At 36.4% G+C, this 13460-nt stretch overlaps 1 protein-coding gene across 1 annotated transcript in view; it reads left to right on the forward strand.

Moving 5' to 3' along the window:
- Positions 1–13460, forward strand: part of LOC308662713 (ubiquitin-like-conjugating enzyme ATG10) — a gene marked incomplete at its 5' end in the record, with an annotated part of 123427 nt that overhangs the window by 280 nt on the left and 109687 nt on the right. The window contains one exon of the mRNA XM_081318855.1: positions 3752–3862. Within this exon, the coding sequence (XP_081174981.1) occupies positions 3752–3862 (111 nt within the window). The remainder of the gene's footprint in view (positions 1–3751; positions 3863–13460) is intronic.

Consider the following 13460-nt stretch of genomic DNA (forward strand, 5'->3'; position numbering starts at 1 on the left):
ATACCCAACCTAGTCTAAGCCATTTTGGTTTTGGGTCCTTTCAGGCCCAAGCTTTAGTAAGGAAAGGGCTGCCTCCAATTCCCCCTACTTGCCTATCTCCCCTCCATCTGTGCCCTGCATCCTGCTTTGTGGAGTAGCAAGCAGCCCTGGAACCAAGCAGCTCTAGGCCTGCTTGCCATGCTCTGCAAGACATAAGAATCCCAGACACCCTTGCTATCCAGCACTCTGCTGCTGCTGCTGCTGCTGAGACATGACTGGCTTGTCTGCTAATCATAGGGGACTGACTTTGTGCAGTGAAAAAAAAGCAGAAGGAACTTAAAAGGGGCCTCAGCATTCCACTGGGGTGGTTTTGCTCTGAGAAAAGTGGGGGGAAGAACTGAACTAGCCCTTCCTTGAGGTGGAATATGCCATCGTTGTTCGGATTACTTGTGTAATATGACATATTCAAGTTTTATGCTGTGAATTTATTTGATTTATAAATTTTAACTCATTTTCAGTGGTAAATAACAAATTCCAAAGTGAGGACAATTTAAATCAATTTACAGTGACTTTTAAGCAATTGAAACTTCTAAAAGTAAAATATTTAAAATATTTAAAACCAGCTTAAAAACAAGCTACATGACAATAATGAATAAGACCAGAAGGCATGAAGATAAGCTATGCCCAGGTGAACATTGTGAACCTAATGCCTGGCGAGCCCCCCGTAGATAGGGCTCGCAACTTGGGAGTCCTCCTAGATTCACAGCTTTCTTTAGAAGATCATATAGTAACTGTGACCAGGGGGGCCTTCGCCCAGGTTCGCCTGGTGCGCCAGTTGCGGCCCTATCTAGACCGGGATGCCTTGCGTACGGTCACTCATGCGCTCGTGACCTCTCGCTTGGACTACTGCAACGCTCTCTACATGGGGCTGCCCTTGAGGACCACTCGGAGGCTCCAACTGGTGCAGAATGCAGCCGCGAGAGTTGTGTTGGGAGTCTCCTGATACTCCCATGTTACACCTATGCTCCGTGAGCTGCATTGGCTTCCAGTTGTCTTCCGGGTAAGATTCAAGGTGCTGGTAATGACCTTTAAAGCCCTACATGGCATGGGTCCGGAGTACCTTAGGGAGCACCTGCTGCCGGCATCAACTTCCCTCCGCCCAGTGCGCTCCCACAGAGAGGGCCTCCTCAGGGTGCCACCGGTCAGAGAATGTCGTCTGGTGGCCCCCAGGGGGAGGTCCTTTTCTGTGGGTGCGCCGGATTTGTGGAACCGTTTACCGGTTGAGCTCCGGATGGCACCCGACCTTCGCTCCTTCCGGCGGGATCTAAAGACCTACTTGTTTGAACAAGCTGGCCTGGTCTGATGGGTTTGGGTTTTATTATTGTTTTAACGTATTTTAACTTATTGTTGTAATGTTTTGGGCACGTTGTTTAATCTTTTCTTAATTTTTGTATCTTTGTATTTTAGTATTTATTGCCCTGTTCTCTGCCCTGAGTCCTTCGGGAGAAGGGCGGTATACAAATAAATTATTATTATTATTATTATTATTATTATTATTATTATTATTATTATTATTATTATTATTATTATTATTATTATTATTATTATTACACTATTAGGGTATTTGAATCAAGAATGCCCTTTCTGGGGTCACAACATACAGTAGCAAATTGCTGGAAAATATGGCATTCCCAGTAGGTCTAGACCTCGGGTGTCAAACGTGCCGCATCACATGACATGTCGCAACGTATTGTGACTTTTTCGCATTGCCGGAGCTGGGGTGGGTGCAGCCTCAGCATGATGCAACCAGATTGCGGGCCGGCAGTTTGACAGCCCCGGTCTAGACAGACAGTTACATAAGGATATACACACCTATAGGTATTCAGATTCTAATATCATATAAGGCTACTGTGAATTTGGCTCGATAGCAAATTGGGAAAAAGCATTAACATTTTTAGAACAGATTAAAAACATTTTAGTGGTTCTCCCCTTCAACAAACATGTAAAAGTTAACCAGCATTCGGGATTAAATAGATTGTTAGAATCTTTCAGCTGAACTGACTTGGAATTATCCAGTTTTATTCCTGAATATGGCCCTATTGATATAAGTGAGTTAGTACAGTATCTCTAACTTCAAATATATAGATTCAGTTCACAGGGATATTATGATCAACAGTATCAAAAGCTGCCAGCGAATCAAAGAGAATAAAAAAGCTGTAATCTTTTTTGTAAAGATCAACCATCAGTGATTGACCAAACCAAGGGTGATTTGGTCTTATAACAGGTTTGATCTTGTAAGTGGGCAAATCACCTAAACTTATATGTATCTAGATAAATTCTAGCTGGTAAGTGTATTTGAAGCTGCTAAGCACCATATTGAGACATTTATAATGACTAAAGTCCAAAAAAACCCTTCACATTTTGAAAATTAAGTTAGCAGTTTTAATTATACTTTTCATTCTTACAGAGCTCTTTAGTACATTTCTGGGTCTATGTACTTTAATGTTTAATTTTAGAAAGTGCTATTTCACATTCTCCTGTATTACAGATGGTAATTTTTTTGTTCCATTTTCAATGGCATATGGGAAGAATCCTTCTTCATGCTTCTTGTGAAGTGCTTTTACTGAATATCTGTTGAATGCTTGTGCCTTACAATTTATCAGTTTACCATCTGCACTTAACTGGAAAATGGGTCAGCATATATGATTTAATAACAATACAACCTTGTTTTGTTTTGACTGTTTTGAAATTCTTATTCAATATGGTATTAACTAGAGATTTTTATTTATGAATATTTACCCTGTGTCTTATTTTCTCTCTGCCACATTTGATATGATACATTTTGTAAGGCAAAAGGCAAGATCATATTGTATGATATACTTTGTTAGGCAAACGTTGCTTTGTAAAAGGAACAAATCCTCTTTAAGTAATGCTTTAAGTTGTAATATTTTACAAATAATTATGTCCTCATCCTGGACGATAATACTCAAAATGTGTTCTTAGAAACTTCCAATTCCAATGTTTCATCTGAAAATTTTGTTTCTACTTAGCTAATTAATAATTGTTTTAAATAGTGAAATTTAGTATTTTTATTCTTCTGTTGAAAGATCAGATTCTACTGCATATTATGAAAATATCTTTATTCAGAATACTGAATTTTTCTTAGATTTAATCCTCATATATTGCCTACACATTTCTGTAACCATAAATAAAGTGTAATACCACTAGAACGTATAATGGTTGGTTGAGTTTGATGAACTGGTTTTAAAACATGACAATGAATTAATATTTGATAGCAATATAATATTACTAGGATAGCTTAGAAAGAAAGTGAAAAGATTCCTCCAGTAAAGAAATCGAGAAAAAAAAATCAGCTTTAAGATTATCAACTAATGGAAGTATTACCAAGAAAGAAAAAGGTAAAGATTTTTCTAGTATTACAAAAGTAAGTGGATAGAATCAATAGAACAGAAGCAGCAATCCTATGCATACATGAGACTGAACATCATTAAATTTAAGGGGGCTTATATTTGAGTAAACATGAATAGAAAATGTGGGTAGGAGTAGGTCTAATAATTCTGAATTTTTATATACTGTTTTAAGAATATTGAGCAATAAGGACTTAAGTATTTAATTTGGGATGCTTTTGTATCAGTTTGCGTATTGCATAATTTAATTAAAATCCTTAAAATGAAAAACCTTTTAAATTTGTAGAATTCTTTCCTGAAAACAAAAAATTCAAAGTGTGCTTTTCTTTAATATCTAAACATAGGACTCTACTGATGGCTACATGAGTAAAACACATTTTCAGCTGAAAAACAGAAGTATCTCTTCAGGCAGAGTGGACATAGTAAATGATGAACCAACATTTCTGTCTGTTGAGGTATGTAACATTTCTGCTTTTGATCAAACCAAAATATTTTAATATTGTAATTTAAATCAATAAATTTAGAAATGTGAGCATTCATCAAATAGGTTACCAGGTAGACTCTAAAATTAATTGGAATAATTACAGAATAGTTTAGCTGTTGTTCATATATAATACTTGCTTGTTAATCATGTTTTGATTGTATGATCAAATGTTTCATTATGTATCAGACAAATAGAATAGAATAGAATAGAATAGAATAGAATAGAATAGAATAGAATAGAATAGAATAGAATAGAATAGAATAGAATAGAATAGAATTCTTTATTGGCCAAATGTGATTGGACACACAAGGAATTTGTCTCCGGTGTATAAGCTCTCAGTGTAGATACAATCAACAAGTGATAAATCATGACCATAATCATAAAATACAATCATCATAAATCATAAGATACAACACCTAGTGATAGTCATAGGATACCAAATAATCAACCTAAATCATAATAGAATACTAAATAAAAGCAATCAACATAAATCATGAGATACAAAAAACAAGTTATAAGAAACTAAGGAAATAGGTAATAGGAAAGATGAAAACATGAGAATGATAATAGGTAATACAGCCCTACTGGGTAGTTTGACATCCTAGGGCATAGACAGTATTGTAGGGATTAGTTGTTTAGCAGAGTGATAGCATGGGGAAAAAACTGTCTTTTTGTCTGGTTGTTTTGCTGTACAATGCCCTATAGCAGGGGTCAGCAACCTGAAACAGTGAAAGAGCCACTTGGAACCGGTTCCCTTACAAAAGGAAAAACTGGGAGCCACAAAAAATGTGTGCACATGCACGTACATGCGTGTATGTGCAGAACAGAGTTTGACTGAAGAGTGGAGCCAATGCGAGATATGCACCTACCCTGCGTATTTGAATTGATTGGTTGAACTTTTTTACTCCCACTTTTTTTTTTTGGACTGCACATGGCAGAGGACTGGGAGCCGCGGGTTGCAGACCTGTGCCCTATAGCATCGTCTTAAGGGAAGAAGTTGAAACAGTTTATATAGAGGATGTGCTGGGTCTGTAGCTATTTTTCACAGCCCTCTTTCTGGCTCATGCAGTATACAGGTCCTCAATGGAAGGCAGGCTGGTTGTTGTTATTTTTTCCCCCCAGTCCTAACTATCTGTTGAAGTCTGTGTCTGTCTTATTTCATTGCTGTGCCAAACCAGACAGTTATAGAGATGCAAATGACAGACTCAATAATTCCTTTGTAGAACTGCATCTTTGGACAGTCTGAGCTTTCTGAGTTGATGCAGGAAAAACATTCTTTGTTGTGCTTTTTTCATGACATTTTTGATGTTAAGTGTTCATTTTAAGTCTTGAGATATTATAAAACCTAAAAACCTGAAAGTCTCTGCTGTTGATACTGTGTTGTCTAGTATTGTAAGAGGTGGTAGAATAGGAGGGCTTCTCTTAAAATCTACTAACATCTCTACAGTTCTGAGTGTGTTCAGTTCAAGATTGGTCCGGCTGCACCACAGGGCCAGTTGTTCAACTTCCCATCTGTATGCAGACTTGTTTTCATCTCAAATGAGACTAATCACTGTTGTATCATCTGCAAACTTCAGTATTTTAACAAAGGGATCCTTTGAGATGCAGTTGTTGGTATATAGAGAAAAGAGTAATGGAGAAAACGCGTAGCCTTGGGGGGGGGGTACCTGTGATTTTGCCTAGTTTCACCTGCTGCTCCCTATCTGTTATAAAGCTTATGATCCACTTACAGGTGTGTCAGGCACAGCCAGCTGAATACTTGTAGTGAGAAGAATATCTGGAGTGATGGTATTAAATGTCGAGCTGAAGTCTACAAAAAGGACCCTTGCATAGGTCCTTGAAGATTTAAGATATTATAAGATGTAGTGAAGTACTATATTAATAGCATAATCTGCCAATTTGCTCAGTAGCAAATATGCAAATTGCAAGGGGTCTAACAGTGGATCCGTGTTGGTTTTCAGGTGGGCCAGTACTAGCCTTTCAAAGGTTTTCATAATTATGGATGTCATAGCAACTAGTGTGTAGTTGTTCAGCTCCTTGATGGAGGGCTTGATGGGATGATAGTAGATTGTTTGAAGCAAGAAGGAACATAACAGATCTCTAGTGATTAACTAAAGATGCGGATGAAGATGGAGGTCAATTGGTTAGCACAAACTTTCAGTCAAGAAGGAGTTATCTTGTCCGGCCTGGTGCTTTTCCAGGCTTCTGTCTGTGAAATAGACCTCACACATTTTTTTCTGTGATTACCAGTGGTGGGAGGCCCAGAAGGATGGAATCAGCTATTGGAGACTTGGCTGTTGTTGGTGTATCTGAAATGGAGAGGGTGGCGATAGTTGATAATGGTTTCCTCTCAGATGTACAGTAAAACACATTCAGGTCATCTGCCAGTTGTCAATTCCTTTCAGCATGGGAAGGAGGTTTGCTGTAGCCAGTGATATTTTTAAGGGTTTTCCACACATTTGCTGGTTCATTTGTTGAGGGCTAATTTCCTCAACTTTTCAGAGTAGCTTCTTTTTGCTGCTCTGATCTCCCTTGTTAATACATTCCTGGCCTGATTGTACAGCATTCTATCTCCTTTCCTGTAGGCTTTCTCTTTGGCACGGAGTAGTTGCTTGAGTTTATCTGTGAATCAAGTTTTGTTGTTATAATGCCCTTATTTGAATGGATATGTTCAAACATTAATATAAGCCAGAAGCAATCAATGCCAATGTCATTTTAAAAAAATGCTGTTTCATTTCTGAACTAGTTTAAAGGTGAAATAAAGGAGAATAGCTAAATAAAATCAGATTTAAGACTAATTGAAAAAAATGAGCTGATTTTCTCGTGTTTATTACAATTAGATTTTAAGGTAGTCTTTGACTTACAACCATAATTGGGACTGAAATTTTCATCACTATGTGATGTTCTTACAAATTGAGACATCATGTGACCACTACTTAATAACTGCAATCCTGGCAGTCCTGTTTCCCATTGTTAACTGAGAATTGTGCATTATGAAACAAGTGTCCACCCAATGCAAGCCATTCTGGGCTTCCTGAGCCTCAATAAGGTAAGGGACTGCTTCCATCTCCTCCCACCCATCAATTTCCCCACCATCTCTGCCCTTTGGCTGCCTTGTGCCCTGCCTTGCAAGGTGGTAATTGCCTGGGAATTGCATCTGCCCCAGTCACAGCTGCAGTCATCTTTTCCATCCTGCATGCTGGGAGCCCAGTGCCTTGCACTCTACCACCCCAGCTCTCACTGCTGACAAGTCTGTTTGTTCAGTGCCATTGTAACTTTGAACAGTGACTGAACAAATGATTCTTAAGTTGAAAATTCCCTGTAGTGTTGTTGCTACTTGAATAATTAAAAAGCTGTATGTCTATGGAGATTTTCAGTCATCCAGGTCATGGTTGTCCCAGAAATGCACTTTCAAGAGGCAACTGGACTTTCTTGCTTTTCTTTGAAGGTGTTTCTCCTCTCATCCAAGAAGCTTCTTCAGCTCTGACTGGATGGTGGGAATGGAAGGATTTACTGTATACTCCTTGCAGACATCTGGTCATGTGTATTCTTTTGGAGAATCATTGAGGCCACTTGGAGATTTGTCTGTGTCCTCAGGGTTACCTGAGTAGTGCAAATAGGTCTGGAGCCTTCTTGGAACTGCTGAAAGGACTGTGCTGTATAGCTCTGCTTTCTGCAGGATTTTTTCTCAACAGCCTGCTCCAGTGTTCAACAGTGAAGGGACACAAAGCAGAAAACATCCTGCAGAAAGCACAGCTCCACAATACAATCCTTTCAGCAGTTTCAGAAGTCCAGAAAGCCATAAGAACCTGGAGTTTATTTCGATAGAAATAGTTGCATCTCTATATATAATATATTGGATGATGTTACTAATGAAATTCTGGCAATCCTTGATGTAGAACTGATTGCTTAGTGATTGTTTGAAGTTCCAATGGACCTGTTAGGATCCATTGGGTTGCATATAGAACCATTTGCAAAACTCTGTCACCATGTGACCATATTTTATGAAGGTTTTGCTTCATAGCAAAATCATAGCAAACCATTGGACTGTTTAATGACCGCAGTGTTTGCTTAACAACTGCAATGATTCACTTATTGAAAAAAAGATTGTAAAATTGTGTTGGTCACATGACCAAGCCATTTTTGATGGTCCCAAGTTATGACCATGATAGCACACTTGTAACTCGAGGATTAACGATACATAGAGTACATTTAGTTTGCTACTAACTTCCAGGGATGTAAAAAATTAGGGTTCAATGTTAATTAGGCACAGGCTGAGGAGAAAAGTTGGAAAATTGAAGGCCATTGAAACAACACAAAGACTTTTGAAAAATACCTACTAGAGAAATTAAATTTATCAATAAAGGAGAATATTTGTAGCTAAGAATTGAAATGAGGGGTCCTTGATGCTCTCTGAGCTTGCTTGTTTTCTTGCAGACCTTTCATTCCCCTAACTAGGTAACATCTTCAGTGCTAGTCACTGATGATGTTACCTAGTTAGGGTAATGAAACATCTGCAAGAAAACAAGCAAGCTCAGAGAACACCAAGGACCCCTCAATTAAATTTGTGTATAGTTTATAACAAAGAGAAAAATAAATTGTGATTTCACAAATTTTTATTCCAGGATGTATTGAAGGAAAAAGATCTGTTGCTGATAAATGAAAGTACAATACTTTCTAGAATAATACATGAGGAAACATTTTAAAGAGTAATATAGGCAAAATGATTTTTCTTTATATTATGTTACATTAGTTGAATGTGTCAAGAAAAGATGACGTAATGTAAGAGAACTTTGATTTTTTTCAATTTTAAGCAGAGTGAAAGCAGTGAAATTGATCTTTTGAAGTAGGGAAGCTGAATTTTTTTTTTTGCATCTTTTCCCATATTATTGCCAAGTCCGACATCTTCTGAAACTATTTGCCATGGAGAAAGAAAAAAACCAACAACTAGATTGACTGGAGTGTTTTTGCTCTGTATAGTGAGTTTATTCTAATTAGCTTGGGTTTTAGCCTTTTGTTTTTATTTATATAACAATTATTATTTGGGTATTGTGTTTTAAAATATTCATCCTAAAGGCATATGGAAGCATCTGGACCTCAACTGTATGGTTTTTTCTCCTTCCTTAGTTAATAATAGTTTACATGATGGGAAACTTTATTAATAGTGCTATTTATATTTATATAACCAGATAATTGAAGCCTGAAGGCACTCTGAGAGGCATCTAATACATGAATGCAGATCCTTTAAAATATGAAATTGAGTGCCAGTAAAGCCTTCTGGTGCTTTTATGAATTGCATAAATGGAATTTAAGTTAATTTTTGACATGATCAAAGGAGCACAGAAGCAGCAAAGAATGCTTGATCTTCACCTTTAATATTTTTTTCTATTCCTAATATTTTCATTTTTGATGGCAAACTAGTAATAATATTAAAATTTTGTACAGAGGTAAACCATTTTAGTGGCTTACAATAGATAAGTGGTTCGATTCACTAGTTGTATTCAGCTATAGTGTAATATGTTTAGTTGTGATTTAGTTGGCTTGAATGAGCCATTATGATTTATAAATCCTGATTTATAGAGTACCATGTTTTAAACAGTAATTATGGTTTATTTAAGAAACTCTAGTTAAATCATGCCTTAATGCCTATATGAATCGACTCATTGCTTCCAAAGAGCAATTGTTTTTTGAATGTAATTTTTTAAAATATATACATTTTATAAAATATAAAACCAAGTAGTAAATATTAAGCAAAACTTGAAAAAATTAAAATTAAAATACTGTTGGCGTAGTCCTTTTATTAATCAAATGAGACTTAATTAATATATTAGTTAAAAAAACAAATTCTTTGGAAATATTGGAGTTTAAGTCTTTATATCCAGCCAAATGCAATTTATTAAGTAGTCCAGATAAATAAATCATGGCTCAATCCAATGTGTCAACGGAATAACTGACAGCCTTGGATAATACTTGTAGACATAACCAATTTTTGATTATGCCAGGACAATAGAGGGATTTCAGTGATACTGACTTTAGCATTTTTCAAAGAAACAATTTTATTGGCAAATTTAAAGATTTATTTACTGTTCTATAGGAATTAAGTTTGTTCCATTGTGACTGCAACAATTTATGAAATTATAAGTCAAGGACTATTTGTATAATTGCCATAGAATAAATCATAAGAAAAAAGTCAGAAATATTTTGAATTTATAGAAACTCATAAAAGGTCATAGTGACTTTAAGGTAGGGACCGCATAAAACTGAACATTAGAAAAGGTTTAATTGTTTTTATATTGCTTTATTTACTTGTGTCTCCAATTATACCAATGCAGGATTTATGGATCACAACAATCTGGAGCTTACATAAAGCAAGTAGAAGAAAACCATAATATATACTCATAAGCAATAATATTTTTTGCTTTTTTATTAGATATTTAATCCACCTTTATTGTTTTATAAGTAATGCCCCAAAACCTATTTTTTACTTTAAAGTTACTTGTCATGTTACAACTGTGCAGCTATATTATATTGGTTTAATCTTCTTGTTTTATCATAACCTTTGGCTCCAGGTTTTTGTAGTTAAACAAATAAAAAATAAAAATTTAAAAAAAGTAAAAACTGGTGGTGAAGTTGCAGTGTTTATCCCAGGGCTTTTTTTTTTCATAGAACGCTCAGAACGGAGTTCCGGCACCTTTTTTTTTGATGGAACCTTGTAGGGTAGGCAAGGCGGGTTGTATGACATGTGTGAGTTCCGGCACCTTTTTCTTTTACAAAAAAAGCAGTGGTTTATCCATAATATGAATTTCCTAATGTGGCTGGAAACCACAGGCATTTGTACATGATAAAATGGCAGGTGGCTGTTCTGACTGCTTTAAAGCATATCAATCACTTACCTAGAAAAAAGCATAATAGTGGAAGCCTCTTGGAAGGCAATAGCTATCCTGTGTTGGTAATATGCTTATAAAGCCTCTTGGGCATGAGTACTTTAGTTGCTTTTTTAAATAAGTGATAACATTTGGGTGTATGTGTTTTAACTGGATTGTTTTGATTTGCTGTGGTTTTTTTTTTGATATGTGAGGTGTTTGTTATTTCTGATTCTTCTGTAGTGTATTTACTTTCTCTTTCCACCTCCCCTATATATGCATCTGGATTTTTTCATCTAATGAATTTATGTGGCTGGAGTTAATGTTTTAGATGCCATTTTTTCTGTATATTTTTCTGAGCATCACTAATTTTCTTTCTGTGCAATGGATATTATGATATTTATATAGGCACCTATATGAATTGATATTTGTGAATCAGACTTGCCCCTTTTATTCAGTTTATCAAACTACTTTATGAATCTTGTTTATTTTTTAAAAAAATGTTTATAAAGAATAATACTGTAGATTAAAAAAATGTGTTTGGAAACTTGTCTCCACTTATGCTCATTACTTTGATTTCTGGTCAATTTTTCTCTCTCTTTTTTCTTTTAAATAACTCAGCTTATACAGATATTCCTCGAGTTACAGCAGTTCAATTGGCGACTGTTCAAAATTACAAGCCTCTTCCCGCAAAAGTATTTACTACCTGGTCCCGAAGTTATGCATGTTGCAGCACCACAGTGGTCATTTGCCCTTAGGACCAATCGCAGAGACACTGCAACATGCCCCCTACCTATCCCTCCCCCCCATCCTGCCCTGTTGGGTCTCTCACACACTGGGCCTGCTTTGCTAGCATCCCTGATTCCACTTACTCCTCCCCACCCCATTTCCCATGGCTTTACTGTACTTACTTTTTGAAGAGTTCCAGAAGAGGCTGACCCACATGGCAGAGAAGCTGATGAAGCCAATGAAACTGTAAGAACGTGAGATTGGGGTAGCAGCAGCAGCCAATCAATGAGAAGTTGCAGTTTAGCCCAATGAGAGAAAGGAAGCAAGCTCTTCGTTGATTGGCTGCTGCTGCTGCTGCCCTAATCCCTGACGTTGTTCTGAAGCAGGAGGATGCTGTGGCCCTGCCCAGGCCTTTTCTACTACCGGATGCCTGCTGGCCGTCTGACCCATGGTCAAAGTCTTTTATTCAGAAGCTGGTGAAAATGTTTTCCTTAGATTTCACATTCTTACAGTTTCACCAACATCTGAATAAAATATTTCAGCTTCTCTACCAGTGGGTCAGCCTTTTTTGGAGCTCTGGAGATCTTCAAAGTGTAAGTAATCCATGTGAAATGGGGAGGAGAGGAGTAAGTGGAATCCAGGATGGTAGCAAAGCAGGCCTAGTCTGTGGAGAAAATGGCAGAATGGGTGGGTGGGTGGGAAGCAATTGTGAGGACCCAGGGGAGCATGAGATATCTTAGTGGATTGGGGGAAGGCTTGGGAAGCCTGCTCCAGCACCAGGCCCCACATGGTCTTCCCTACCCTGAGATACCTCATGTGCATTTAATGACCTGCACATTCAGTTAGCAAATGCACTGGAGAAAGCAAGGCGTGATCACATTCATTTTACGTGATTCAGTCAAACAAATCCTTGGCTTACGAATGTAATTAGCAAGTTCTATTACATTCGTAACTCGAGGATTATCTGTACTTTATGATACTTGAATTTTGGCCCAAAGCATCCATTTGATAAGAATGTCTATCACATGATGTGCAAATTCCATATATATTACTTCACTAACCTAAAAATGTTAGAGACTTCAACTTCTTCCCTGCAATTGAGTTCATACAAATAGTAGGAATTCATGTTCTTTATACTGAGAGAATATGTATCTTTACTTCAAATATTATCATAGGATTTGAATTTCATAGAAGACTGAATCAAGAGGTAGAAGTGGATTAAAAAAATAACTTTGCAAAAAAAATTTTTAACAGCCTTATGGGAAATAAATCACCTTGCACAACATTTACTGGCAGTGGGACTTCATTATGAAATAACATACTTAGCAATCAAATTTAACATAAGACATTTAAATTAAATTTCACAAATATTAGGGATAACTTTAAATTTCATACAGTTATTTCACATTAACAACTAAAATAATTATTTCTGTTAGTTAAATTAATATTAATTGATTTAAAATATTTAATTTTAATTCCTGCTTAAAAGAATAATTGTATTTTCTTTGTACACATTTCTTACTGCAATTTAGAATATTTTTAGTAAAAGTAAGCAGTATTTATCAAATCTGTAGCATTATATTTGTAATATAAATTTGTATATTTATTTTAACTGTAACATTACCCAGATTATGTGGTCAAGCTAAAGCATGCATTAGATAAAATTGTTTTTACATCTTATTCTGTATCTGACAGTATATGATTGCATATCAGAAACTCCTTACAACTTCACCTAACAATAGAGCCATCTAACATCAGCTGCATTTTTCCTAACCTTTTTTCCTCTCCATCCTTCTGTAACCCATATGAAGATCTGTTGAAACTTGATTGCTTGTAACAGTTTAGTAACACTTCAGTTGGCTTAATAAAGATATTGACTTGGTGGATTTTGGAAGCACTTTTAGAAAAGCTGTATAAACTTTATAGAAATACATATATATGGAATTGGCCAGTCACTTATCTATTTTCTCATGGGGC

Source organism: Vipera berus (genome assembly GCF_964194415.1).
Source record: "Vipera berus genome assembly, chromosome: 2".
NCBI classification, from domain to species: Eukaryota; Metazoa; Chordata; class Lepidosauria; order Squamata; family Viperidae; genus Vipera; species Vipera berus.